At 45.5% G+C, this 25,535-nt stretch overlaps 1 protein-coding gene across 4 annotated transcripts in view; it reads right to left on the minus strand.

Moving 5' to 3' along the window:
* Nucleotides 1-8,913: 8,913 nt before the first annotated feature.
* Nucleotides 8,914-25,535, minus strand: part of ARIH1 (ariadne RBR E3 ubiquitin protein ligase 1) — a 475,775-nt gene continuing 459,153 nt past the window's right edge. For 2 of the 4 annotated variants that reach the window (XM_069222254.1, XM_069222252.1), the window contains exon 14: nucleotides 8,914-9,745. In XM_069222254.1, the coding sequence (XP_069078355.1) occupies nucleotides 9,661-9,745 (85 nt within the window). In that variant the 3' untranslated portion in view covers nucleotides 8,914-9,660. The remainder of the gene's footprint in view (nucleotides 9,746-25,535) is intronic. The other 2 variants (XM_069222253.1, XM_069222251.1) reach the window with 1 other exon arrangement.

A 25,535-nucleotide genomic window follows, 5' to 3' on the forward strand; every position in this document is an offset into this window, starting at 1 on the left:
GAACTATTCAGTGCTTATGTCTATACATGGAAATCCCCTACGAGAGAACCACTTTTATGGCTACTTTCCTCAGTAAGGCAAATAAGTTCTGCAATTCAAAATGAAGATGTGAAAAATCAGCACACTCAAAAGGAAGGGGCTGGAAGGATATACTGTGGCTAGGATAGAAACATTTTAGGCTCAGCTGGTCAGAATGACCCTAAAAGTCCATTGTGATAACTTAATAAGTGATCAAATGGTGGATATTGGATCTGCTGCTGAAGTCTACTAAATTCATCCCTGCCTCGAAAAGGCGGGATACAGGTGCAGAGGGTTCTGAACAGGGTCACAGAGTAGCCACGGTCAGGCCCACACAGGCCTCAAGTAACCATGGAACTCACAATATTGTTAGTGGAATTGCAGTGTAGCAGAGATCGGGCCCAGCTTGTCGCCCTGCTGTTTTATAAAACGTTTTAAGAAGAATCTGCTCTCTCCAAATAGTCGTTCTATCTTCATCAGAGGGAGTGTTCATAAGTGTAGCTGGAATAACCAACCAAAAGTCATCCTCATCAGTCTGGTAGCCTAAGAGGAATATTGAGGAACGAATCAGTGGGAAGGTTAAGCTAACAGCATGACCAGCACAAAAGCAGTAGTGGTCATCTGGCGCAACTCAGTGGTATCAATTCTTTTGCTTTCTTTCTCTCGTGCAGCAGAGGATGTCAATATTGCAGAAAAGATCAGATTCCTGGCTGGTATACATTGTATCCTGCCTCCTTTTAGTTGGACATAGAACATCATATGAAGAAAAAGAAAAAAGAAACACATGACAACATATCTTCCATGTGGCTTCTTTTTGAAGCTCTGAAGTACTACTGTTAGTAACAGAGCCAATGTTGTCAGGGAAGACTATGATCGTTCCTTCCAATGACAAGCATTAGCAAAACCTAACAGGTCTCGTTTTGCCAATGCTTTGTGCCCGCCACTACTGGCTTTGCCAATGCGCTGAGCTTTTATCACGAGCTGGCACTGGCAGAGCAAATGGCAGCAACAGACCATGGTGAAAGCATAGAAACCATTGCCATGACCAGGAGAATGGACGAGAGGAGGGAGTGAAAACTTTGGAAAGGGGGCTCCAAGTAGGGAGGGGCAGTGGGGCAGCAGATGAGTTAGGGCTGAAGCAAATATTAAAAACCCAAGTGACAGGAAGGGGCAAGAGCAGTATACGACTGAGGGGTCGAGGGTCAACTAAACTCTACCAACAAGTGGAGATGTGAGCAGTAGAAGAGAGGGGTAGAGGAACGACAGTGGGCAGAATGTTATAAAAGACAAGCAAAGTGGCTGACGAGTGTGAGAGGCAATCATGTAGGAGAGTCACACAGAGAACATGTGGTAGGGGTGTGAAGGTGGAGCAGCACAGGGGAAAGGGGGAGAAAGCAAACTCATGCACTCCTATGGAGCGCTGAAAACAAGCACAAAAGTAGTACCCTGAACGTAAGCAGTGGAAAGAAAAGTCACCCAGCAAAGCAGTGGTGGAAAACTATGCTCCAGAAGAGAAAACACAAGAAGGAAAAACAAGAGGGAGGGAAACAACTGAAGAAGCAACCAAATGAGACTGGTAAGAACACTAACCAAAGACTTGCAGGGAGCTGACCTAGAACCCAAAGTCCATAATAGTTTTTTCGTCAAGAGGTTTTTGCAGGGGAGACTTACAACTGAAGAGGCATCTACTGTGAAAATAATTACAGGAATCAGACGTCCTCTAGTGCCAAACTAGGAAAACTCATGATGAGAAATTCCTAATCTACACATAGCCGTGACTGTGTTCTAGGATCATTATACAGTGTGGAAAAAAATAAGCTGTCTAAATTTAGCTCCAGTATGATTGAACAAGGCTAACTTCCAGATACCATAAAGCAGCATTTATATTTAGTCACGTTAAAGAATTTGCATAAAAGTGACGCTCAAAACATTTTTTAAAGGCATTTCTGAATTGGTGTTTTTCAGTGAAATGTACTCCGTTAGTGACTGGTTATATTAATTGCCTTTGATTAAAGCAAGGACTGTTGCCAAACAGACATTCTCTCCTTGCATAAAACTTGTACATAAGAAAATAAACATATGTAAGTTTAAATTGTTTTTTTTTAGATATCTAGCACATGCCAAGAAATGTTTATGAAATTAAGAAAAAATCCAATAATGAAGGTGGCAAAATTAGCCAATGTCTGCACCCGCCAATGGTTGTAAAATGAAATGTGTTTTAATACGTTCTTGGTTCAGAGAGGCAAGTTTTTTCTGTAGCTCTAATTAAATGTTTTAAGCACAAGCTTACCATTTATAAAGTCCTTTCTGGTCCTACCAATGCACCTTAACATTTCCCTGCCACTTTGGAAGCAGAAGAACAGACCAGCATAGTATGTGTTGCAGGCTGTCTGTCCTCAACGAGCAAGTTACTTGCCTTCAGTAAAACCTTACCTGATAGAGACAATCTAGCGGCAGATTTCACATGTTAAAATATTCCCCAGGCGTCAAATCCGGAAAATCTTAAGTAACTGTGTGCCAGTAGTGACATACGCAGTGCCACCACATTGCAGTAGCATCACCTTTTTTTCGTGACTTTTCAGCACCACAAGCACACAGCCACTTCAGAAGGGTGATGGATCAGTGTGCAGAAACTAAAGACCCTTAGGGGCCTTCTAGTTAGAAGAAACCTGTTCGCAGAAACAAGGAAATTGAGAGGGCCGGTAAGTAATATGGGGCTAGCTAGAGTCTCTATCAGATAGGTTGTTACTGAAAATTAGTAACCCGTTCATCTGAAAGAGACTTTGGTAAGACTACTAGATGTGGATTCTTTACCTCAGAATAGATACCAATGCAGCACCTCCCCGGAAGTGGGTCTGCAAACTGGTTCAGTCCAAAAAGTCTTAAAGGACTGAACGGGCAAAAAGCCTGCCATGACTGACTGTCAAGGCAGTAGCGTTGTGTAAAAGTATGCAGAGAAGCCCATTTAGCAGCTGGACAGATATTCAGTTAAGGGCTTCTGCGAGCTAACAGTAATCGTAGCGTTGGCTCTAGTAGAACAATTGCACAAGCAATTAGGGGGCTGTTTCTTGGCCAGTGCGTAGCAGATCTTAATGCAGAGCACAATCCATATAGAGATGGTCCATGCCTGCATTTTGTTTCTTTTTTTCACTTCAACAAAACAACCCAAGAGTTGCTCATCCACCCAGTGGTTCTCCGGTGCGCTCGATGTAAAACAACCGCTCTTTGGTTCCAGACAATGGAGTCTCTCCTCCTCCTCCTTAGAGGGGTGAGGCTGAGCAGACATTTGGCAGCGTGATACTTTGGCTAATGTGGAAAGCAGTCACCATCTTTGGCAGAAAAGAGGCACGAGTGCGGAGAACCAGTATGTTTGGAAAGAAGCTGGTAGATGGGGCGTGTACAGAGAGCACCTGTAAATCCTTGACCCTTTTGGCAAACTAATGGTTACCAGCAAGACTGTATTGATTGTCAAGAGAGACAGAGGGCAGACATGCATGTGCCTGAAGGGCGAATACATCAAAAAAGGTGAAAACCAAGTTGAGGCCCCAATGGGGCATAATGAAGGATTTGAATGAAAAAGTGTTTAAGTCCTTTCAGGAAATGAGCCACAACAGATGACTTGAACAGAAAGGGCTGATCCAGCAACAGTAAGAAAGCCGAACTGGCTGAACGATACCCTTAAACTGTGCACAAAGAAAAGTACTGCTAGGCTAAAGATAAAATAAACAATACCCTGAACAAAGATGCAGAAAAAGGATCAATATGCATTTCAGCACTCCAAGCCAAACTTGTCCCAATGATAGGCATATACAGTCTTTATTGATACATGCCCGGTTGTCAGCATGTATTCACAGACTTCTGAGGGAGGATCAAAAACTATCAACTGATGCAGGTCAATCTACACACACAGCAAGGTGGCTTGTCCACAGGTTCGAGTCTAGAACCCTACCTTTTTGGTGCACCAGGAGACCCTCACAATGGGGCAGCCTGACCAGGGGACTGATTATCATGCTCGGGAGTTCAATCTGGGGCCACAAGAATGACTTGGGCCTAGTCCGTCCTGATGATCTTCAGAATTCAAGGCAGGAGTGGTATGAGCAGGAAGGCATACAGGAGTCCAGAGTCCCAGGAGACGAAATACGTCTCCGAGCAAGAGCCCCCTTGGAAATTCCAAAGCACAAAAGTGCTGACATTGCACACACTTATTGGTGGCGAACCCCAGACACAGAACAGACCTTACACCACCTCTGGATGGAGACCCCATTTGTGATCCACTAGGTATTGACAGCTGAGCTTGTCTGCCCTGGTCTTCAGAGAGCCCGCCAGCTGTTGTATGACCAGGAAAATGTCCTGACGTTCCAGCCAAGTGCAAAGACGCAGGGCCTCTTGACACAGGGTCCACGATCCCACCCACCCTGTTTTTTTGCAATACTACATGGTGGTGGTGTTGTACGTAAACACTTGAACCAACTTCACCTTGCTGGAGGGTAGGAAGGCATAATGCTCTCAGTTCCAACAAGTTGATGTGTAGCTGAAACTCCACCGGAGACCAGAGTGCTCTGATCTCCACCTCTCCTAGAAGGGCCGCATCTGTCACCAATGCAAGGTCTGGGTGGGGAAGGGCAAGGTCTGCTGATGACCCAATCATGAGTCAGTCACCACTGCAGGTTTTTTCAGTTCCCTTCAGTATCATGTGCACCAGGTTTGAGAGATTCCTCTGATGCTGTGCCCACTGGGATTTTAGGTCTCACTGCTGGGCCCTCATATACTAGTGGGCATGTTTTTCCAGCAGGAGGCCATGGGACTCAGCAGCCTCAGTCAATCTCATTAAAATGCAACACAGAGGCTTTAACATCAAAATCATAGCCTGAACATTCTGGACCTGGTAGGCACGGAACTGTACTGTATCCAGAAGGGCTCAAATGAAAGGGAGCATCTCAGAGGGAGTCAGGTGTGACATTTTATGTGAATGCCAGCGAGAGCAGGGGGGTTTGCCATAGTCTGAAGGTGAGCAACCATTGCCTGGGGCAAGCCCGCTTTCAACAGACAGTTGTCAGGGTAGGGGAAGAGTAAAACCCCTAACCTCTGCAGATGGTCTTCAACCACCGCCATCACCTTCACGAATGCCAGAGGTAAGGCCAAAAGAAAGCACCACAAAATGAAAGTGCTCTAGGCCCAATATCAACCGGAAGTAACGCCTGTGGGTTGGCAGGATAGATATAGGGAAATATGCATCCTGCAAATCCAGCACTACCATCCAGTTTCCAGGGCAGTCAGGACATGAGCCAATGTGAGCATTTTGAATTGCTCTTTTTTCAGGAAGTAGTTGAGAAGGCATAAGTCTAGTATAGAGTGGAGGCCTCTGTTCTCCTTCAGCACCAGAATGTAGCAGGAATAGCAATCACTACCTACTTCGGATGTCGGCACCCTCTCAATAGCTCTATTGGCCTGAAGAGCCTGTACTTTCTGATGCAGAGGGAGCGGTGGTCCTTCGTCAGCTCATCTAAAGATGCTGGCACGGGCAGCGGGGTTCCTATGAATGGAAGGGTGTAACTCCAGTGAACATTTTGGAGCATCCAGTTGTCTAAGGTGACAGACTGCCATCAGGGCAGGTGGTACTAGGTCCTGCTGCAGACTACCTGCCCATGATGGAGAGAAAGCATATTAAAGGGGTTTGGAGGGAGCAGTTGCTGGGGACTGGTGATCTGGGCAGATCCCTTGCCTTATGTCGCATGAGGCTTGAGAAAATCACATCCGTGGCCACAAAAGGACTGGGGAGTCTGCAGGCTGTACCAGGACGTGGATGGTAGCCCCTACTGCAGTCACTGAGGGGTCAAAGGCAGAATGGGGCTGGCGTGGGGCAACGGGCAGTCCCAATGGCCAGGTGGTGGCCCTGATGTCCTTAAATCGTTTGAGTACCAAGGGATGCCAGGAAATTCCCTGAAAACCCAGCTGACCTCAGCCATGTGTGGCGAGAAAGTGCCACCAAAGAAGGAACTGCTCACGTAGGTAGTCTGTTGTGTCCAGTGTATTGTGAACTTTCCTGTGTCCCTGCCATCAGCAATAGCCTGGGACAGGATGTCTAGGGCCTCCTTCGAGACCATGGACAGCACTTGCGCAACTGGGTCCTAAACTGTGTGAGAATACCAGCCCAAGAGAGACACTATGTTCATAGACCATACTGGAAGGCTGGTGGAAAAGAAAATCCTATTTCTGAAGGTGTCCAGCTCCTTGGATTCCCTATCCGGTGAAGTGGTGTGGTAGGGAATGTGCCAGGGTTAAACTCTGAAGTCGAGGCCTGGACAACCAGGCTCTCTGGGTCAGGGTGGTGGGTGAAGAAAGCTGGGTCTTGAGTCAAAGATGGTAGTGGTAGGTCTTGTGCCTAGGATCGCCTGTGAAGGACTTGGTCCAGGCCCCAAGCAGGACATCAGTAAGGGCTTCACTAAAGGGAAGGGGCTAGCCCTGACTGGAACTGCTCTGACAAGATGTTAGTCTTGATAACCACTGAGGACAGCGCAAAGATCTCAGACAACCCCCCTCACCACCATGAAAAATAAAACGTCTTCTTCCGTACCCACATTAGGAGAGACTAGGCCAGTGTCAGGAGAGGTGTCCAGACAACTGGCATCCGCCATTTCCTCATACCAGTTCTCCTCTGCCAAAAGGTGTTCTGTTGGGGGCGAAATACCCATAAGGATCCTCAGATCTGCCGCAATAGTAATCCCCACAAGGAATGTCAGTAAAGAGCAGCTCTTTCACAGACCTGGAGGTTCTTAGTCCGGTAGGCTGCAGTCGACATTGATGTTGACTGCTGTCGCTGGAGTTGGGTATAACAATGGGGTTCATGCTGCACAGAGGCATCAGCAGCACCAGGAACAGACTCCAGGGAAGGATACGGACTTGCAACCATAGTTGAGCTGTATCCAGGAACAGATGCTGGTGCCAAGGATGAACCTGCTAGTGGAAAACCAAATGGGGCACCTGCTGAACCCATGAGGCCCCTAGTTTCCTCCAGAGGTGCATGCCACCCAAATATGAGGTGCATGATCTCATAACATTCCTTTAGTTGGGTGGGGGTTGCTCTGGCAAATTTTGGTAGGCCCTAAGCAGATCTAGACTCTGGCTCCATGGCTGATGTATGTGAGTGGGGCCTCGAGTTGTTGCATCAATCATGCATCTGGTCAGACTAATTGGACCGGCACTCAGAAGTCAAAGAGCACTTCTTGGATTTCTTTTGGGACTTACCGGACGATAATGCGAAGTGCAATGACGACCAGTGGGGAAAGACTCCTAGACCAGCCCCAGGACCTTCCTCATAACGGAGACATAGAGCAGTGCGGAGCCAGCTGGCGTCTGCTAACCAGGAGCTTCAGAGCATACTCGAGAACTGCCATGTGGTTTATCGCTTGACAGTCTGGGCAGGCCTTGGAGTCATGGCCCAGCTCCATACACTACAAGGTGTGTGGGGTCTATCACAGGTATCTTCCTCTGACAGGATCCACAGGGTTTAAATCACAGTTTTTTTTTTTTTTTAGGTGACATCCCCTAACAGGCTCCAGGAGCATTACTCAAAAAGAATTGACAAAGTCGAAATGTTACCCAAAAAAGGACTGAGGTAGCTCTTGCTAGATCTCTAGAAAAGTGATGTCAGTGCTCCGGAGTGGCGCCTATAAAGGAGCAGCACACTTCACTTCCGGCATGGACAATGCTGAGCCGACAGCTATCTACAGGTGTGCTGTACTGCTCAAGAACACCTGGGAAATATTCTAAGCTAAGGAATCTAAGGCTAGAACTCTCTATCAGATACTAAAGATTAGAAAGCCCACCCAGTTAAGGCATGCCTCATCACAATTGGGTGGCCAACACCCATAGGGTCTTCCAAATTTAGCTCAGTCACAGAATCATATGCCAAACAAATAACATAAGCTACAAGATAAAAGCTAAACAAACTTTTTGACATCCATCATTCAAAAATATGAAATATCTTGCCTATTCATTCCTAACATGCATAAGCATGTAGCAATCGAAGTCATCAATCCTGCATTTGAAGAAAAAAAAAAAAACGTAAAAAAAAAAAAAAAGAAATCAGTAATGGAATTTCTTGTTAAGTTACACACAAAACGATTTTCTTACTTCAGGGAAATAGCACATTCTTTTTTTCTGGAAAGTGTTCATTCTTGATAATGTGGTCTGTAACATCCTATGGCTTCCCATGACAATTATTTTAGATATCTTCCAAGCTTTAAGTGGTGACCTGAATAGTCAATGAAAATGTGGTGGCTGAAGCCTTGGGTCCTGGCCAGAAGTAGTATCTTGGATGTTCATCATACCACCATCTACTAACATACTTTTGTTTACACAATATCTTATGTGAGCTGCTAAGCACCAGCTACTGCAAAGCTTACCCCCGCCCCTCCCAAACACATTTTCTCCATAACAGTTCACAGCCTGTCCGATTCATACGGGGATAGTGATAAGCTCCCAAAACTCAGTTACTAAAATCATAGACCAAATTATCCCAAGCATTCAATGCATACATTTACAAATAGCACAACCCGCTTGCCAAAATAAGCCTTTCCACCAGTATTTTCTACCAATATTGATATCTTACCAAAAAGTGCTCCACTGATCCCCAGTGCCTTGCAATGTGAAACTTTTGTCACATACATTACCATTTGGCACACACCAACACCCTTCAAGATTCCATTCCATCCTAACTGCAAGAGGTTGGAGGTGCTGCCTTCAAATTTGCAGTGTAACTTACCAGAATTTCCTGAAATTTGGTGCCTTTTCACTTCAACTCCTTTTTGGACAATATCCCTACTGTCAGCCAAAGCTATTGTACAAGAGCACCTAATACTACAGTACAAGAGGAAAAACTGCACAGCAACTAGACATGATCATGAAGATTTTTAAAGAATAAATATTTTTTTTTTTGTAAGGAAACATTATGCGAACACGTGCCACACTTGCCCTTTGTCCATGCATATGCGCTATATACATTCTTGAAAAATACTGCTCTCCTTTTTCTTTTTTTAATCTTGTTTAAAAGTCATATACAAAGTTTTTGTTTTTACCCCATTGTCCCTTTTGCTTTTCCCTCCAAAGAACACCGCATGGGCCAAGCAGCTTTCATTCATGTACCAGGCTGGGATCAGGGAAAAAGAGGATGTGGCTGTAGAGCAGGAACCAACAACGAAATTGCAGGTTCGGAAATGAAATGTGGTGTAAAAAAACTAGGCGAGAATCACCTGGATTACAAGGGGTAACTTCACTGAAAAGAGAAGGCTCCTGCTTCAAGGAGGGAACGCTTCAGCAGGTCACAAGTTTATCTTGTAGGATTTTCATTTGATTTTAGTGCTTCCTCTAAATTCCCACTGGCCGCCCAGAATACTGTTGTACAATTCTTTAGCTACCTTTTTTGTTTTTTATTACAATATAATTTACTTAAACTTTCCATTAACAAACCCGAATGGCGGGAGCAGAGACCAGCGATGGGAGACTGGGCTTGATAGCCCTGTGTGGCGCCTTTTGTTTGTGTTATTGTTTCTTTGCTTTTAATTGCATGAGCACTCTAGATGATAAAAGTTGTCAAGAGTTCAATTATGTTTTTTGTTTTTATGCAGGGAGAATGTTCAGCTTTCAGTCCTCGATATATTCCCATAGGTCTTTTTCATAGCCCTCATGCACGTGCAGTAATAACACCCTTCGTCGGCTCTCGCAGTATCTGCAAAGAAAAAGGAAATATCACAACACAGAAAAAAAGCATGTTCGCATGTAGCCCTAATACTACATTACAGGACTTTTAGTGAATTTATGACCACTGATTAACTCCAGCTACATTTGAAGGATTAACATGTTTTCAGAAGAAACAGAACTCTATAAAACAACGCAGGTGGCCAGTCTGCATAGGAGAAAATATAGCAGACAAACTGAAAGCTCAATAACCTTACACTCGGAAAAGGGGAGATTCGAGTGGCCTGAAGAAGGATCTCAAATGTCTATTTCAGGAAAAAATCTCCTGGTTTCAGGTCTTATCAATTCAAAGAAGATTACTAGAATGAAGAACTAGGATTACAAGAAGTTCACTCCATTTGGCATATTCTCATTGATGTCAGCACTGAATGCAATAGAAAGCAGATTGCAAAAAGGAAGTGCAGGAAATCTAGCAAGTTCTATCAAAGAAATGAAGATAAGCTACGACATCGGAAACCAGTCCATAATATCTTACAAACGCATACATCAAAAGGCTTCTATCTGTATAAATCAAGAGTACGAAGGCTGCTCAAATTGAGATGGAGTCGCTGCTTCACTTCTACTGAAGGTTTAGTTAGAAGGTTTTAATTAGCTTTCAGAGAGCAAGGAGAAAAGTAGGATACAATCCATTTTGATGTGGATGTCTACAAACAAATTTGGTGGCAACCCCACAATACAGTATCTGCTTAGGCTTTGACTTCTTCTAGGCAATAGCTAGAGAACACTTGGGAAATAAGAACAACTGTTAAAGTGTAGTGGGTCAGAGATGGGGAAAGAGAAATGGTTGGGTTCACATAATCTGAAACGACCTTGTGAAGCAAGAATGGTTAGAGGGAAGACATAAAAAAGTAAGTCTCACTGAACACAGTGGCTGTTTAACAGGCCTATTTGTAGCGCACACATGCACAACAAGGAAGGCCTTAGTGCTAATTGAGGATAATGGAGGTTTGTTCTTATCCAACTCGCTGGTACTGGGTATTCCTAGTCGTTTTTTTGCCCTGCGCTGAGCCCTCTGGTCACTACTTATTTCCATTCAAAATTACTACTTTTCAACCGTAATCACAAAGTGCTTATATCTGTAGGGCAATTGCACATTTTCTCTTCTGGAAGTGCGATAAACTAAGTCCCAAGTATCTGCTAAAAAAAATAAAAGGACATGCAATGTAAAACATCCACAAAAGGGAACAAGGCTTTTTAGGAATTACAAATATTTTTATGCACTGTAGGAAGCGAGAGGGATGGAATGAAGGCAGACTTGGCACATATGTCTATTAGGTTTAAACCTATTTAAAGTGTGCTTTTGTGACTGCAAGCCAATGAACAAAGGTATTACTACTACTACCCGTAGAAGTCTTCAGCATCATATCAGCTCTCTAATAAAGTCATATGCTACGCTTCATACTGTCACTACTGATTGAATGTGGGACTGCACTGTAGTCTAACAAGAAGGAAAATATTACTTACCCTATAAGGAAGTTGTTTTTTCTTTGATTGGAGGGTGCTTCTGAGCGGTTTAAGGGTTGTTACAAGAGAGGTGTTCATGTCCACAATGTGTTTACTCGCCTTCGGACACATGGACTTAGAAATGATTGAATGAGGTCCTAATCCTAGGATGTTGTGTTTACCAAGTGTAGAATGGTACTCTAGGAATCCTGTCCAGAACTTATAGTACTACGAAGGGAATCTCCTGCATACCTTCACTCACACACTAGCCTGTAATTTAAGTCTCTTCTCCGAACCTGTAAGGAAATGTCTCCTTGGCATGGTTACCCCCTGACTTTTTGCCTTTGCTGATCCTATGTTTTGATTTGAAAGTGTGCTGAGGCCTGCTAACCAGGCCCCAGCCCCAGTGTTCTTTCCCTAACCTGTACTTTTGTTTTACCCAATTGGCACACCCTGGCATCCAGGTAAGTCCCTTGTAACTGGTACCCCTGGTACCAAGGGCCCTGATGCCAGGGAAGGTCTCTAAGGGCTGCAGCATATCTTATGCCACCCTGGGGACCCCTCACTCAGCACAGACACACTGCTTGCCAGCTTGTGTGTGCTGGTGAGAACAAAACGAGTAAGTTGACATGGCACTCCCCTCAGGGTGCCATGCCAACCTCACACTGCCTATGCAGTATAGATAAGTCACCCCTCTAGCAGGCCTTACAGCCCTAAGGCAGGGTGCACTATACCATAGGTGAGGGCACCAGTGCATGAGCACTGTGCCCCTACAGTGTCTAAGCAATACCTTAGACATTGTAAGTGCAGGGTAGCCATAAGAGTATATGATCTGGGAGTCTGTCAAACACAAACTCCACAGCACCATAATGGCTACACTGAAAACTGGGAAGTTTGGTATCAAACTTCTCAGCACAATAAATGCACACTGATGCCAGTGTACATTTTATTGTAAAATACACCCCAGAGGGCACCTTAGAGGTGCCCCCTGAAACTTTAACCAACTACCTGTGTAGGCTGACTGGTTCTAGCAGCCTGCCACACTCGAGACATGTTGCTGGCCCCATGGGGAGAGTGCCTTTGTCACTGAGGCCAGTAACAAAGCCTGCACTGGGTGGAGATGCTAACACCTCCCCAGGCAGGAGCTGTAACACCTGGCGGTGAGCCTCAAAGGCTCACCCCCTTTGTTCCAGCACCGCAGGGCACTCCAGCTAGTGGAGTTGCCCGCCCCCTCCGGTCACGGCCCCACTTTTGGCGGCAAGACCGGAGGAAATAATGAGAATAACAAGGATGAGTCACTGGCCAGTCAGGACAGCCCCTAAGGTGTCCTGAGCTGAAGTGACTAACTTTTAGAAATCCTCCATCTTGCAGATGGAGGATTCCCCCAATAGGGATAGGATTGTGACCCCCTCCCCTTGGGAGGAGGCACAAAGAGGGTGTACCCACCCTCAGGGCTAGTAGACATTGGCTACTAACCCCCCAGACCTAAACACGCCCTTAAATTTAGTATTTAAGGGCTCCCCTGAACCTAAGAATTTAGATTCCTGCAACTACAAGAAGAAGAGGACTGCTGAGCTGAAAGACCCCTGCAGAAGAAGAAAAGAAGACACCAACTGCTTTGGCCCCAGTCCTACCGGCCTGTCTCCTGCCTTCTAAAGAACCCTGCTCCAGCGACGCTTTCCCCAGGACCAGCGACCTCCGAATCCTCAGAGGACTGCCCTGCTTCAAGAGGAACAAGAAACTCCCGAGGACAGTGGCCCTGTTCCAAAAAGACTGCAACTTTGTTTCAGAGGAGCAGATTTAAAGACCCCTGCAATCCCCGCAAGAAGCGTGAGACTTGCAACACTGCACCCGGCGACCCCGACTCGACTGGTGGAGAACCAACACCTCAGGGAGGACCCTCCGGCGACTCCGAGACTGTGAGTAACCAAAGTTGTCCCCCCTGAGCCCCCACAGCGACACCTGCAGAGGGAATCCCCAGGCTCCCCCTGACCGCGACTGCCTGACTCTAAAATCCCGACAGCTGGAAAATACCCTGCACCCGCAGCCCCTGAAGGATCGGAACTCCAGTGCAGGAGTGACCCCCAGGAGGCCCTCTCCCTTGCCCAGGTGGTGGCTACCCCGAGGAGCCCCCCCCCCCCCTTGCCTGCATCGCTGAAGAGACCCCTTGGTCTCCCATTGAAACCTATTGAAAACCAGACGCGTGTTTGCACACTGCACCCGGCCGCCCCCGTGCTGCTGAGGGTGTACTTTTTGTGTGGACTTGTGTCCCCCCCCGGTGCCCTACAAAACCCCCCTGGTCTGCCCTCCGAAGACGCGGGTACTTACCTGCTGGCAGACCGGAACCGGGGCACCCCCTTCTCTCCATTGAAGCCTATGCGTTTTGGGCACCACTTTGAACACTGCACCTGACCGGCCCTGAGCTGCTGGTGTGGTGACTTTGGGGTTGCTCTGAACCCCCAACGGTGGGCTACCTTGGACCCCAATCTCAACCCCGTAGGTGGTTTATTTACCTGCAAAAACTAACATTACTTTACCTCCCCCAGGAACTGTGAAAATTGCACTGTGTCCACTTTTAAAACAGCTAAATGTGTTTTATGTAAAAAGTATATATGCTACTGTAATTATTCAAAGTTCCTAAAGTACTTACCTGCAATACCTTTCAAATGAGATATTACATGTAGAATTTGAACCTGTGGTTCTTAAAATAAACTAAGAAAATATATTTTTCTATAACAAAAACCTATTGGCCTGGAATTGTTTCTGAGTGTGTGTTCCTCATTTATTGCCTGTGTGTATGTACAACAAATGCTTAACACTACTCCTTTGATAAGCCTACTGCTCGACCACACTACCACAAAATAGAGCATTAGTATTATCTCTTTTTGCCACTATCTTACCTTGAAGGGGAACCCATGGACTCTGTGCATACTATTCCTTACTTTGAAATAGTGCATACAGAGCCAACTTCCTACAGAACCTGTAAGGCCTTTGTAACCTGAATGATAAACAATCTTATATGGTCCTGCAAAATCTGTGTTGCTTTAGTGACTGGGATGAGATTTTTCCAATAGTGCAACTCCTAACACTTGACTGAGAATATACTTGAAAAGAGGAGACACGAATGAAAGCAGCTATGAAGTCAATATAAAATGGAACATTCTTTTTTTTATAGCTAATTTTACGGGAACCCTTGTAACTGAAATTGTGCTGCAAAATGCACCATCTCAAACTTTCTTTGTGGTGGTTAGATATCTGGCTCCCCCCCCCCCCCCCCCCCCCATCCAAACAACTTTTTGGATGGTGTCGCTTGTTTGACACACTTTGAAAAAATTGAAATATTTCACAAGTGCCCGTTGAGAGACCCTTGAAAATGTCTGAAGAAAAGATTCTACAAAACACTTATTTTTTTTTTAAACTTGTGGAGGAGGAAGAGCCTGTTTCACCTGAAGGAAAGCCAAGCTTGCGTGCTTCACTTGCTTTAACTGGTGAAATTATTAGATATTGTTCCACTTTTATAGATCAGCAGCTTTCACTTCTGATCTGTTGTGTGACCTGTTCTGTTATGTCATTGCAGACTTGAAGTAGCGAGGAGAAGGCTCTGATATGGAGAAGTACCAAGATGTAAGAGAATGCTCATCTTCCTGATCCTATTCTGTGTATGCATGGGATGTCTGTAAGTAGGAGTCCTGTGGAGGGGAGTTGTCTGGGTGGTTGGTGGAAGGCGAGGCGACTGTTAAGGTAATTAGGGTTTGAGTTGTGGGATGATGAATATGAGAGGAGTTTGAATTGAGAGCATTAGTGTACTGGAAGCCAGTGTAGTTCCCCGAAGTGTGGTGTAATGTCAGCTCTGTGTGGGAAGTTAAGGAGTTTAGCGGCAGAGTTCTGGATGGTCTGTAGTCTTCTAGTGAGTTGATGGTCAATTCCTGTGTAGAGGGCGTTTCCATAGTCCCACTTGATGGTAAATAGGGTGTGAGTGTCAGTTTTCCTGTGTTTGGGAGCCATTTGAAGATCTTCCTCAGCATCTTCAGGGTGTGGAAGCAGGATGCAGTGGTGGAGCAGACTTGTGCAGTCATGCCCAGTTCTAACTCGATTCAGTTGTTTATGAAAAGAGAATCCCAAGATGGAAAAGGAAAAGTTACCTACTTATGATTGTTCTCCGATTTAATAACCAGCCACCCACCACACTATTAACCAGAAGCATATATTAATCTTGTCACTTTTAAGGGAGCATTTAAAAAGATTCGGCCACAAACCGAGACCTGAAATGGCTGATTCTACATGAGAAAAAAAAATGTCAGTATGAGTGGATAAGCTTACAAATGGTTTCTTTTACCTTACCGGATGCCATGTAACCCTCATCTATCTCACCTGACAGACACTGTAATGGATATTCTAATAAAAGATCCTTAATTCTTTTGTTTTTTTAACTCTACAGATTTTTCATTCATTTTCATTTACAATCCACTTTTTAAATGTTTCATATTTTTGTTTAATGGCCCTTGCTTGAGTTCCATATTCTCTTCTTCCAGTTAGTTTAACCACTCAAGTCTGTTTTTCTTGACATGCGAGGAAGACATTAACTGCAAAGACTACCTTTCCTTTTTATACTTTTAAATATTTCATGTAAAGGTTCAATCCAACACACTCAGTTTGTGTTTATAACTGTGGTGACATGGAGGAACATTGCTACCTAAATCTCCTGATCTGGCCGTGAGCCTTGGGATATTGTAAGGTAAGGAAGGAATGGTTTATGTGTAACTCCAGTTCTCTTGTAGGGGAATTTACATGACAAGTCATGAGCACTGAACAGTTGCGCCCACGTGCGGGAGAGCCAAGAGCACTTCTTTAAAATATCATCTTAAGGGGAAGTTTTCTTTCCGCTGGAAAAGAGGGATTTAAAAAAAAAAAAAATGTAGGCAAGGAGATAGTTTGGTTGACGTGGAAATCCGAAACCACCATCAGGAGGAATTTTGGTTGAGTTCTATTGACTACTTTGTTGGAATTAAATACTGTGTATGGGTCATTTGAATAGAGTGCCTGAACTTCACTAACTCAACTCTGTGGGTAGATGTAATGGCCACTAGGAAAGCGGTTATCCAAGATTAATGTTGGAGAGAGGCCTTATGTATGGGCTCAATAAGGTCTTGCTTAAGGCGTGAAAACTATATTTAGCTCCCATGGAGGAGAAGGGTGCCTAATGGGAGTAAAGACTTTCTTCAAACCCTCTAAGAAATCCTTGATGACAGGGATTCTGAAAAAAAGAGTTTTGTGAAGGGCATTTTCCATATGCAGTAAGAGAACTGCAAGCCAGATTGTGCCAAATGGAGCGAACATGGACGAATGACATCTTCCTGGCAGGTGTTAGGGTCTTTGTGTTTAGATGAACACCATATGGAAAATCTCTTCCATCTGAAGGCATACGCAGCTCGTGTGGAAGGCCGCTTTGCTTATTTAAGAATGTCCATGCAGTCTTGTGGAAGATTCAGGTGACAATATTGCACTTGCTCAGGAGCAATACTACCAAACTCTAGGAGGAGAGATTGGGATGCACCATCTGGCCTCCAAATTTCGTTTTAAGATACGGTCTGCATGGTGGCTTGAGATGGGGATGGATTGATAAAGGAGGTCCGTGAACCACCACTGACATGGCCACTCTAGAGGTATGAGTATCATCACCGTTGAAATGAGTCTTGAATGACTTCTTCATTTAAAACCCACTTTTCTTGATTTTCTTGAAGATGTCTGCTGAGAGAATGGGCTTGGGTATTTTGAATTCCTGGAAGGTGAGTAGCAATTACCCATAAGTTCTCCAGATTGCCCAGGCTTTGTGTGACAAGAGCCTGGACATCGTTCCTCCCTGCTTGTTGAGGTAGTACATGGTTGCTGTATTGTCCGCCTGAACAAGCTGGGAGTTTGAGCTGCATGATGGACAGACAAGCTTTCAGCGCCAGATGCACTGCAAGCAGTTCAAGGAGGTTGATGTGATATCTAGATTTTCTCAAGGACTACTTGCCCTGAATTTGAAGATGATCAATGTGGGCTCCCCATCTCAGAAGAGAAGTTTCCGTGATTATGGTTTTAGGAGGAATATCCTGATGGAATGATGTTCCTCGCAGGACGTTGGCCAGAGAGCACCACCATTTCAGAGACAGTTTGGTGTGACAGGACAGCTGAACCTAGTCGTCCTAGCTGCCTGTCAACTGGTCCCCATTGATCCTTGAGGGATTCCTGTAATAGGATGTCTACCTCTGCTTCTAATCACGGAATGTGGAAATTGCAAGGTTTTGGTGGAGTAGACGGTGGAGTGGAAAATCTGAGACAGTAACCATGGTGAACAATATTCAGAACCCATGCATCTTGCGTGATGGGTTGCCACTCTTCCAAGTAATGCCAAATGCATCCCCCTACCGAAGTGGATAATGGAAGAGTGGGAAGAGATGATTCAAGGCTTTGTTCCCGACTCGATCTTCCTCTGGCCTGCTTTCTTTCATAAGACTGGTAGGACCTTTGACAGTGTTGAGACTGAGCCCCAGTCTGTTGGCGACCCTGATACCAACAAGAGGCTTGAACCCTCTGTGACTAGAAGTGGCGTGGAAAAGGCCTGAAAGCTTTTTTTTTTTTTAAAGTCCTTAGGCTTCTCTAAACCGAAAGCTTTCATGTCTCTAGCTCTGCCTTCATCCGTGCCATTTCATCTGTGCGAGAGCCAAATAGGGTGGTTCCAGAGAATGGCAAGTTAAGAATTCTTTTTTGAGACTCTGGCTTGAGAGAGGTGAGGCGAAGCCAGGAGTGTCGCCGTAAGGAGACTCTGTGGCAGTATTCATGAGCTTCCAGCAGAGAGGAGTCTGCTGCTGTGCTAATAATCTGATCCAATACTATTAGGCCTTCTTTGAGAATTTTGGTAAAGTCCTCTCATATCTAGGAAGAAGTTCAATAAATTGTTGTAGCGATTCGCATAGGGCTCTGTCCTAACAAGGTGCTTGCTGCCTTCATTGTAGTTGATCCAGTACTGCAGACTTTATGACCTACCAAGTCTAATTTACGGACTTTGTCCAGCGGTACCGCAGAAGTGGGAGCTGTGGCATGTTTTCTCACTGCTATCACTACCACATAGTATGGTGTTGGGTCAGAACGTAGGAAGGTCGGATCTTGTTCGGGAAGTAAAAAATGTGTCTGAAGCCTTGAAGGTGCAGCCTTGATGGATGACGAAGTCAAGAATAGGTCCATGACTGGTTCCAACAGCCTGGAACCAAAGGTAGTAACGGATGTGAGGCTGACCTCTGCTCAAAGGTTTTGAAAATTACAGATGTTTTCGGTGTAGGTGTGGACAGTGGTATATTTAACTTGTTTGCACGTCTGTAGTACTTCATGAAATGTAGAAACGTTATCTACCAGTGAGATTCGCAGTGGAGGAGAGTCAGAAAGAGTTGGGGAATATCTCCCAGTACTTGTGCAGGAAGTATCCGTGGTATGCCTAGAACGAGACCTGGTGCAACATCATCCAAGATGTGAGCGGCTTGGACTTGTAGACAAGTGTTGCATACGTTGACAGTGTCTGGAGCGCTGTCTAGAAAGGTGCCTTGAAGGAGAAAAATACCTGGTTCTCACAGGAGAGGCTAGTGGTGGTTTTGTCGGTAGAGGAACTGGCAGTGGAGGAGGAAGCGTTGCAGGATCACTTGGGGCCGCTCTTGGTGAATAGGTTTGCAAATAATCAGAATAAGGAGAACTATAGATTCGTCTCAGATTTCTGCGACCTTCTAGAGGTGAAGAACCTGAAATGGGGATCGACTTTATCTCCCTCTCTCACTTGATGTCGATCCACTTCTCGACATTGTACATGATCTCTATATCAGCCTGCCTTGAAAGACCATGATGAGCCAATGTCGATAAGGACCTCGACGAGTGAGTGCCTCGATGTCAAAGAAGTCCTAGATGTTAAAGGTCTTCGGTGTGATGACGTGTCGCCATCATTATTCTTCACTCCGACATCGATGTACAGAGTTTCTTCGACATTGACCCATGGAGAGGTGGTGAACATGTTGGCGCTGCACCTCTCTGACGCTCTCAACGTCGACCAGGACCGATATCATTTTTCAGGCCTTCTTTGATAGGAGTGTCCTCCAGAGGCCGAAGACAGAGCCCTGGTAAAGGACTGAGCCTCTCCTTGTCCTGAGGTTACACCTGTAAATTCGGCCTTCCGCTGCTCCTCCAAATCTTAAAGGCAAATCTTCTATCACGTAGGGTGTGCCTGGAAAAGGTCTTACAAATTTTGCACAAGTCAGGTATGTGGGAATCTGGAATACACAGAAAACAAACCCTGAGCGTCAGTCATGGGCTTTTTCCTCCCACAATCTGGACACTTATCAAAAAGAGAACATTTTGATAATAAACAGAGTTCTGCCAGAAAGTAGCAGAGGTGGAGGAAGATCGAAGACGTCAAGTGAAGTAGTTGTCAATGATCTTAAGAAGTGAATTTTCCTGAAAAAAAATAAATTACATAAAATAAATTAGTCAAGCTGAATACTCCAGGGTCCTGTCAGCAGGAGCCGGAAAAAAGAACTGAAGCAACTGTCACCAGCTGTGCATGATGGGATACCGGTGGTCTGACTTCTTAAAGGCACAGCCTCTCTTTTTGAGTTATGTAATGGCAGCCTATGGGGCTACTCAGTCCTTCTCCATCTCTTATCATGCAAAAGGGGTTTGTGAGGGAGATTCATTCAGTTGACAAATTACTCTCAAATTATATTGTGCAGCCTCTTTCTTTGATTTAAGATGAAGAGTTCAACCAGAGTAGCCCAAGTACACAGGCTGCATTACCTGTCTATTTCTTAAGTGACTTTATAGGCCTTCCAGAAGAAAGTTGAAAACTTCCACTTAAGAAGATATTATGAAGAAGTGCTCCGGGGTCCCTGGCACCTGGGTGGGACTATTCAGTGCTTATGACTATACATAGAAATCCCCCTCCGAGAGAATCTGCAATTAGCATTCAACAGACCTGGTGAGTATTTCTAGTAGCAAGTCTTCTCACAAGGAACATTCTTGAAAGCACAATAGCTAAACAGCTTCAAAAACTGTTGTAACCTTATCAACCATGCATTAGTGCCAAGACTGCAGCAGCTGCTAAATGACATCCGATCAATCACTGATTATTGTGATCCATTTCCGTTGATGTTGCTTACGCTGTTAACTTCAATACCATCGACTTCGTACGGTCTTGCTTCAAAATCTCCCTGCATTAATGTGCATTACTGACTTTTTTATATGGTTCATCTCATTCCTCTCTGTAAGTACATGATATTTCTATAGCACAAATATAGCCTGTAGGAACCTGGCTCTGTATATACTATCTCAAAGTGAGAGATAGTGTGCACAGAGTCCAGGGGTTCACCTTAGAGGTTCATAGTGGCAATAATAGATAATACTAATGCTCTATTTGTGGTAGTGTGGTCGAGCAGTTAGGCTATCAGAGGGTAGTGTTAAGCATTTGTTGTACACACCCAGGCAATAAATAACACAATCTGACTTAACTCCAGGCCAATAGGTTTTTATATAGAAAATGTTTTTCTTAATTGATTTTTGAACCACAAGATTCAGATTTCAAGTAAGTACATACATTATAAGGTACTTGGGATAGGTAAATGTAGAACTTTGAATTAAAACAGTACTGTACACAGTTAAGCATAAAATGACAAACTATTTTAAAAGTGGACAGTGCAAAATTCAACAGTTCCTGGGGGAGGTAAGTAGAGGTTAGTTTGTCAGGTAAGTAAAGCATCTACAAGTTCAGTCTCTGGGGCATAAACAGCCCACCGTTGTGGGTTCAAGTCAACCCCAAACACCCAGCAACACAGGGCCAGTCAGGTGCAGAGGTCAAAGAGGGGCCCAAATAACAGGAACCGATGGAGACTAAGGGTGCTCCGGTTTCAGTCTGCTAGCAAGTAAGTACCTGCGTCCTCGTGGAGCATACCAGGGGGGTTTTGTAGAGCACTTGGGGGGGGTTTGTCCCAAACAGGCACACAAAATACACCCTCAGCGGCACAGGGGCAGCCGGGTGCAGTGTGCAAAGAAGGCATTGAGTTTTGTATTGAAATCAATGGAGGGAGCCTGGGGTCACTGACTTTGCAGAGAGGGGGAGGGGGGTTTCGGGCCAGCCACTGACTGGGCAAAGATGAGGGCCGCCTCGCCTGCTGGTCACTCCTGCACCGGTAAGTTGGTTGATCTCGCCCATGGGGGCAGCGGGTGCAGTTCTTCCAGGTTCTTTGTTGCCGGGCAGTCTCGGTCAGGGGATCCTCTGGATTCTCTCTGCAGGCATTGTCGTAGGGGTGCAGGGAGGTCGTCTCAGGGTGGAAACGTCGGAGTCGCCTGGGGGTCCTCTCTGCGGTGTTGGTTTCTCTGGACACAGGCCGGGGTTATCAGGTGCAGAGTGGTGGGGACGCACGCGTCAGGAGTGAGTCCCTTTAAAGATGGTTTCTTCTTTGTTGCTTTGGATAGAGCCGCTGTCCACGGGAGTTTCTTGGTCCTTTGGGTTTGCAGGGCAGTCCTCTGAGTCGACAGAGGTCGCTGCGCCCGCTGGATGCGTCGCAGTTGCAGGTTCTTTGAATCTGGAGACAGGCCAGTAGGGCTGGGGCCAAAGCAGATGTCTTGTCTGCGGGCTTACAGGTGAGCAGTCTTTCTTGTTAGGTCATCAGGAATCTGATTTTTTTGGGTCAGGGTGGTCCCTAAATACTAAATTTGGGGGGTGTTTAGGGCTGGAGAGCAGTTGCCAATGGCTACTGTCCCTGAAGGTGGCTACACTCTCCTTGTGCCTCTCTCTATGGGGAGGGGGAGCACATCCGTAATTCCATTGGGCTAACTCCTCCATGACAAGATGGAGGATTTTCTAAGGAAGGGGTCACCTCAGCTCTGGACACCTTAGGTGCTGTCCTGGCTGGGGGCTGACTCCATGTTTTTCTCATTATCTCTTTCGGACTTGCTGCCAAAGGGCTGTGTCTGTGGGGCGGGCATCTCCACTAGCTGGAGTTCCCTCGGGCGTTGTAACACCAGGCTTGAGCCTTTGAGGCTCACCGCCAGGTGTTACGGTTCCTGCAGGGGGGAGGTGTGAAGCACCTTCACCCAGGACAGGCTTTATTCCTGGTCAGAGTGCACAAAGGCACTCACCCCATGTGGCCAGAAACTAGTCTGGAAGTGGCAAGTTGGCAGAGACCAGTCAGCCAAGCACTAGCAGTTGGGCTAGCATGCAGGGGGCATCTCTAAGATGCCCTCTGTGTGCATTTCTCAATAAATCCCACACTGGCATCAGTGTGGATAAATTGTGCTGAGGAGTTTGATACCAAACTTCCCAGTATTCAGTGTAGCCATTACAGAACTGTGGAGTTTGTGTTTGACAAACTCCCAGACCATATACTCTTTATAGCTACCCTGCACTTACGATGTCTAAGAATTGACTTAGACACTGTAGGGCATAGTGTGCATGCAGCTATGCCCTCACCTGTGGTATAGTGCACCCTGCCTTAGGGCTGTAAGGTCTGCTAGAAGGGTGACTTACCTATGCCACAGGCAGTGGGTTGTGGGCATGGCACTCTGAGGGGAGTGCCATGTCGACTTAGTCTTTCTCCCCACCAGCACACACAAGCGGTGAGGCAGTGTGAATGTGCTGAGTGAAGGGTCCCCCAGGGTGGCATAATACATGCTGCAGCCCTTAGAGACCTTACCTGGCCACAGTGCCCTTAGTACTAGGGGTACTGTTTACAAGGGACTTAGCTGTGTGCCAGGGCTGTGCCAATTGAGGCGACAAAGGTACAGTTTTAGGGAAAGAAAACTGGTGCTGGGGACTGGTTATCAGGGTCCCAGCGCACTTTCAATCAAAGCAGGCCTCAAAAAAAGGCAAAAAGTTAGGGAGTAACCATGCCAACAGTGGCATTTTCCAACATAGCCGAAAGGCAGCAGTGCATTGAACAGGATCAAAGCTGAGCATGAAGTCAATGAGCGACAGGAGAGGCAACACACTGACCAAAAACAAGTTTTACAGATGGAACGGAAGAAATCTTCACCAATTCCAATCTGCTGAGAACTTCTGAAGTGATCTACTCTCACTTTCATAATACTCAACTTAAATATAAAATAAACAGGAGTACTTCTAAAACAATAAGACACTGTTAACCACCAATAAGATAAAACCCAAGTATACCTTGTAGTGTTTATGGTTAATTGCATCCTTGAGATCCGGCCTGGACGTTAATCAAGCCTGCACGTTATTCAATCCACGATGCCTGCAGCACAACACTTAAACAAGCACAAACCAGTTAAACCCTCAAGAAAAGGGATTCTTGTTAGGTGCCTAATATGTATTTTTTGATAGCCTCTTAAACAGCATAACAGGGAAGAAAGTCTGAATAGCTTTCCAATGAGGCTCCAGAAGTCCTAAAACCAACAGAACCCCTAGTCTGGACAGTCTCCCCCCCCACTGAAGCACCTCAAATGCATGATTGTGCCAATGACTGAGGGGCACCAGCTGAATGCAGCAAGCCAACAGCTCCAAAGGTGAAAGAAAAGATATGAACATTAGGATCATAAATTCAGTGTTGCAAACTTGCAGGGAAGGCTTGAAGGTCTTGAGGGAGACGGTATCCAGCTCTGCCTCAAAGAAGGGTAGATGCTAGAAGGGCTGGATGTAGGGAATTTGGAAGGCTGATACACAATCCCTGGTTGAAATGCAGGGAGATAGTAGCTAGCAGGGTGCCTGGTACTTGCTGATGCTTTCCACCTTCAGCAAGCAAACATAAAAAATGAGAACAGTTTCCAGACCTCCAAAGATATACCACAACCACTGAAATCTGCTTGAAGACATAAGGTGCCAATGCCAACCCAAACGACACGAGTGCAACTTGATAGTGGCTGGAGACTGCATAAAACATGGGTCCTTACTGTGAGAAAACAGTCAGTATATGACAATACCCATCTTGCATGGTGAGGGACTACATACAGACTTCCACCTTAAAGAGACCGTGCAAATCTAAGCATCTTGTGAAGAATGGATTTCAAAATGTAGCGACTATTCTGGTAGAGAATAATTGCAAATTCTGCACATTGTGAATGTCCCCCAGGCACCTTTCTGTTCTGGAAACTTTCGTAACAAATTGGTAGGTGCGTCATGTGGCTTCACGTCAGGTCCATCATGCTGCAGATGCAATTTTGGGGCATCATATCTATGCCACCTCCATATGCTGACGTAAATTGATTTCTGATCTCGGTCTGCGCCACATGCAGAATCATTGAAATTATATTGTGTCAGTATACAGACTTCCAAATTAGTATTTTATTAACAGACTAAGTCCGTGTTACAGAACAGGGTAGGTTGGTGAGGAATCTGCAGTTAAATAAAGTCTCTACCAGAAAATGCATTACCGAAGGTAAGTAACTTGTCTTTCTGATAGATACTTCTAGCCGCAAACTGTTCATCTTGTGGATAGATACCAAAGCAGCACCTTCGCAAGTGGTGGGTCTCTGGAGAGGCTCAGCCCAGGAAATCCTGCAGAACATATCTGGGGCAAAGTCTCTCTTCCCTTGCAATAGTGCCTGGCAAATGTATTCGGGTTGGAGGGGGCAGGGGAGTGGGTTGTTTGTGTTGGACATCACAACTGCCAAAACTGGCCCCTCACACTGTAGCATTGCAGCCTTCGCTCGGGTAGAATTGGCACATAAGTCTTACAGGAGTTCCTTTTTGGTTTCCTTTTGAAAGATATTGATGCATGACAATCCATCATGAAATGGAGCTCTTCTGCAGCGTTTCTGCCTTTCTCATCTCCAGAGAAACCAATAAAATGTTTAAAAGTTAGTCATCTTGTCCGTATTCTTTGGTCCAATCTACAAAGAAGCTGAGGGCCCTCCTATAGTCGGATCAATGGAACCACTCGTGTTATTTGGAGGGATGAGGCAGTGCATAGAAAGTCAGCAAGGTGATGGACTGTCCTATGTGGGAGGGCAAGTCTTCCTTGTCTGTATGTTATGCCAATGAGGAATACAGTCTTGATGGTTAGTAGGCAAAGAGGGCAACTGTGCAATGGTTTAAAAGGAGTGCACATAAAGTGAGTACCAAATTAATGTCCCAATGTAGCATCAAAAACCTTGCTACAGATCAGCCACTTCACCGAACACAGCACAACAGGTGACGAAGGATGGCTAATCTGGTGAACGTAAGAAGGCTGAAAGGTAACCTTTAACAGTCACCACAGCAAGGGTTTGCTGGGCTAATACAAAACAGGAGAACATTCGATAGCTGTGCATTCAGACAGGACACTAGGCAACAAACTTCTCCCAAC

This window comes from Pleurodeles waltl, chromosome 3_1 (assembly GCF_031143425.1).
Source record: "Pleurodeles waltl isolate 20211129_DDA chromosome 3_1, aPleWal1.hap1.20221129, whole genome shotgun sequence".
In the NCBI taxonomy this organism is placed as follows: Eukaryota; Metazoa; Chordata; class Amphibia; order Caudata; family Salamandridae; genus Pleurodeles; species Pleurodeles waltl.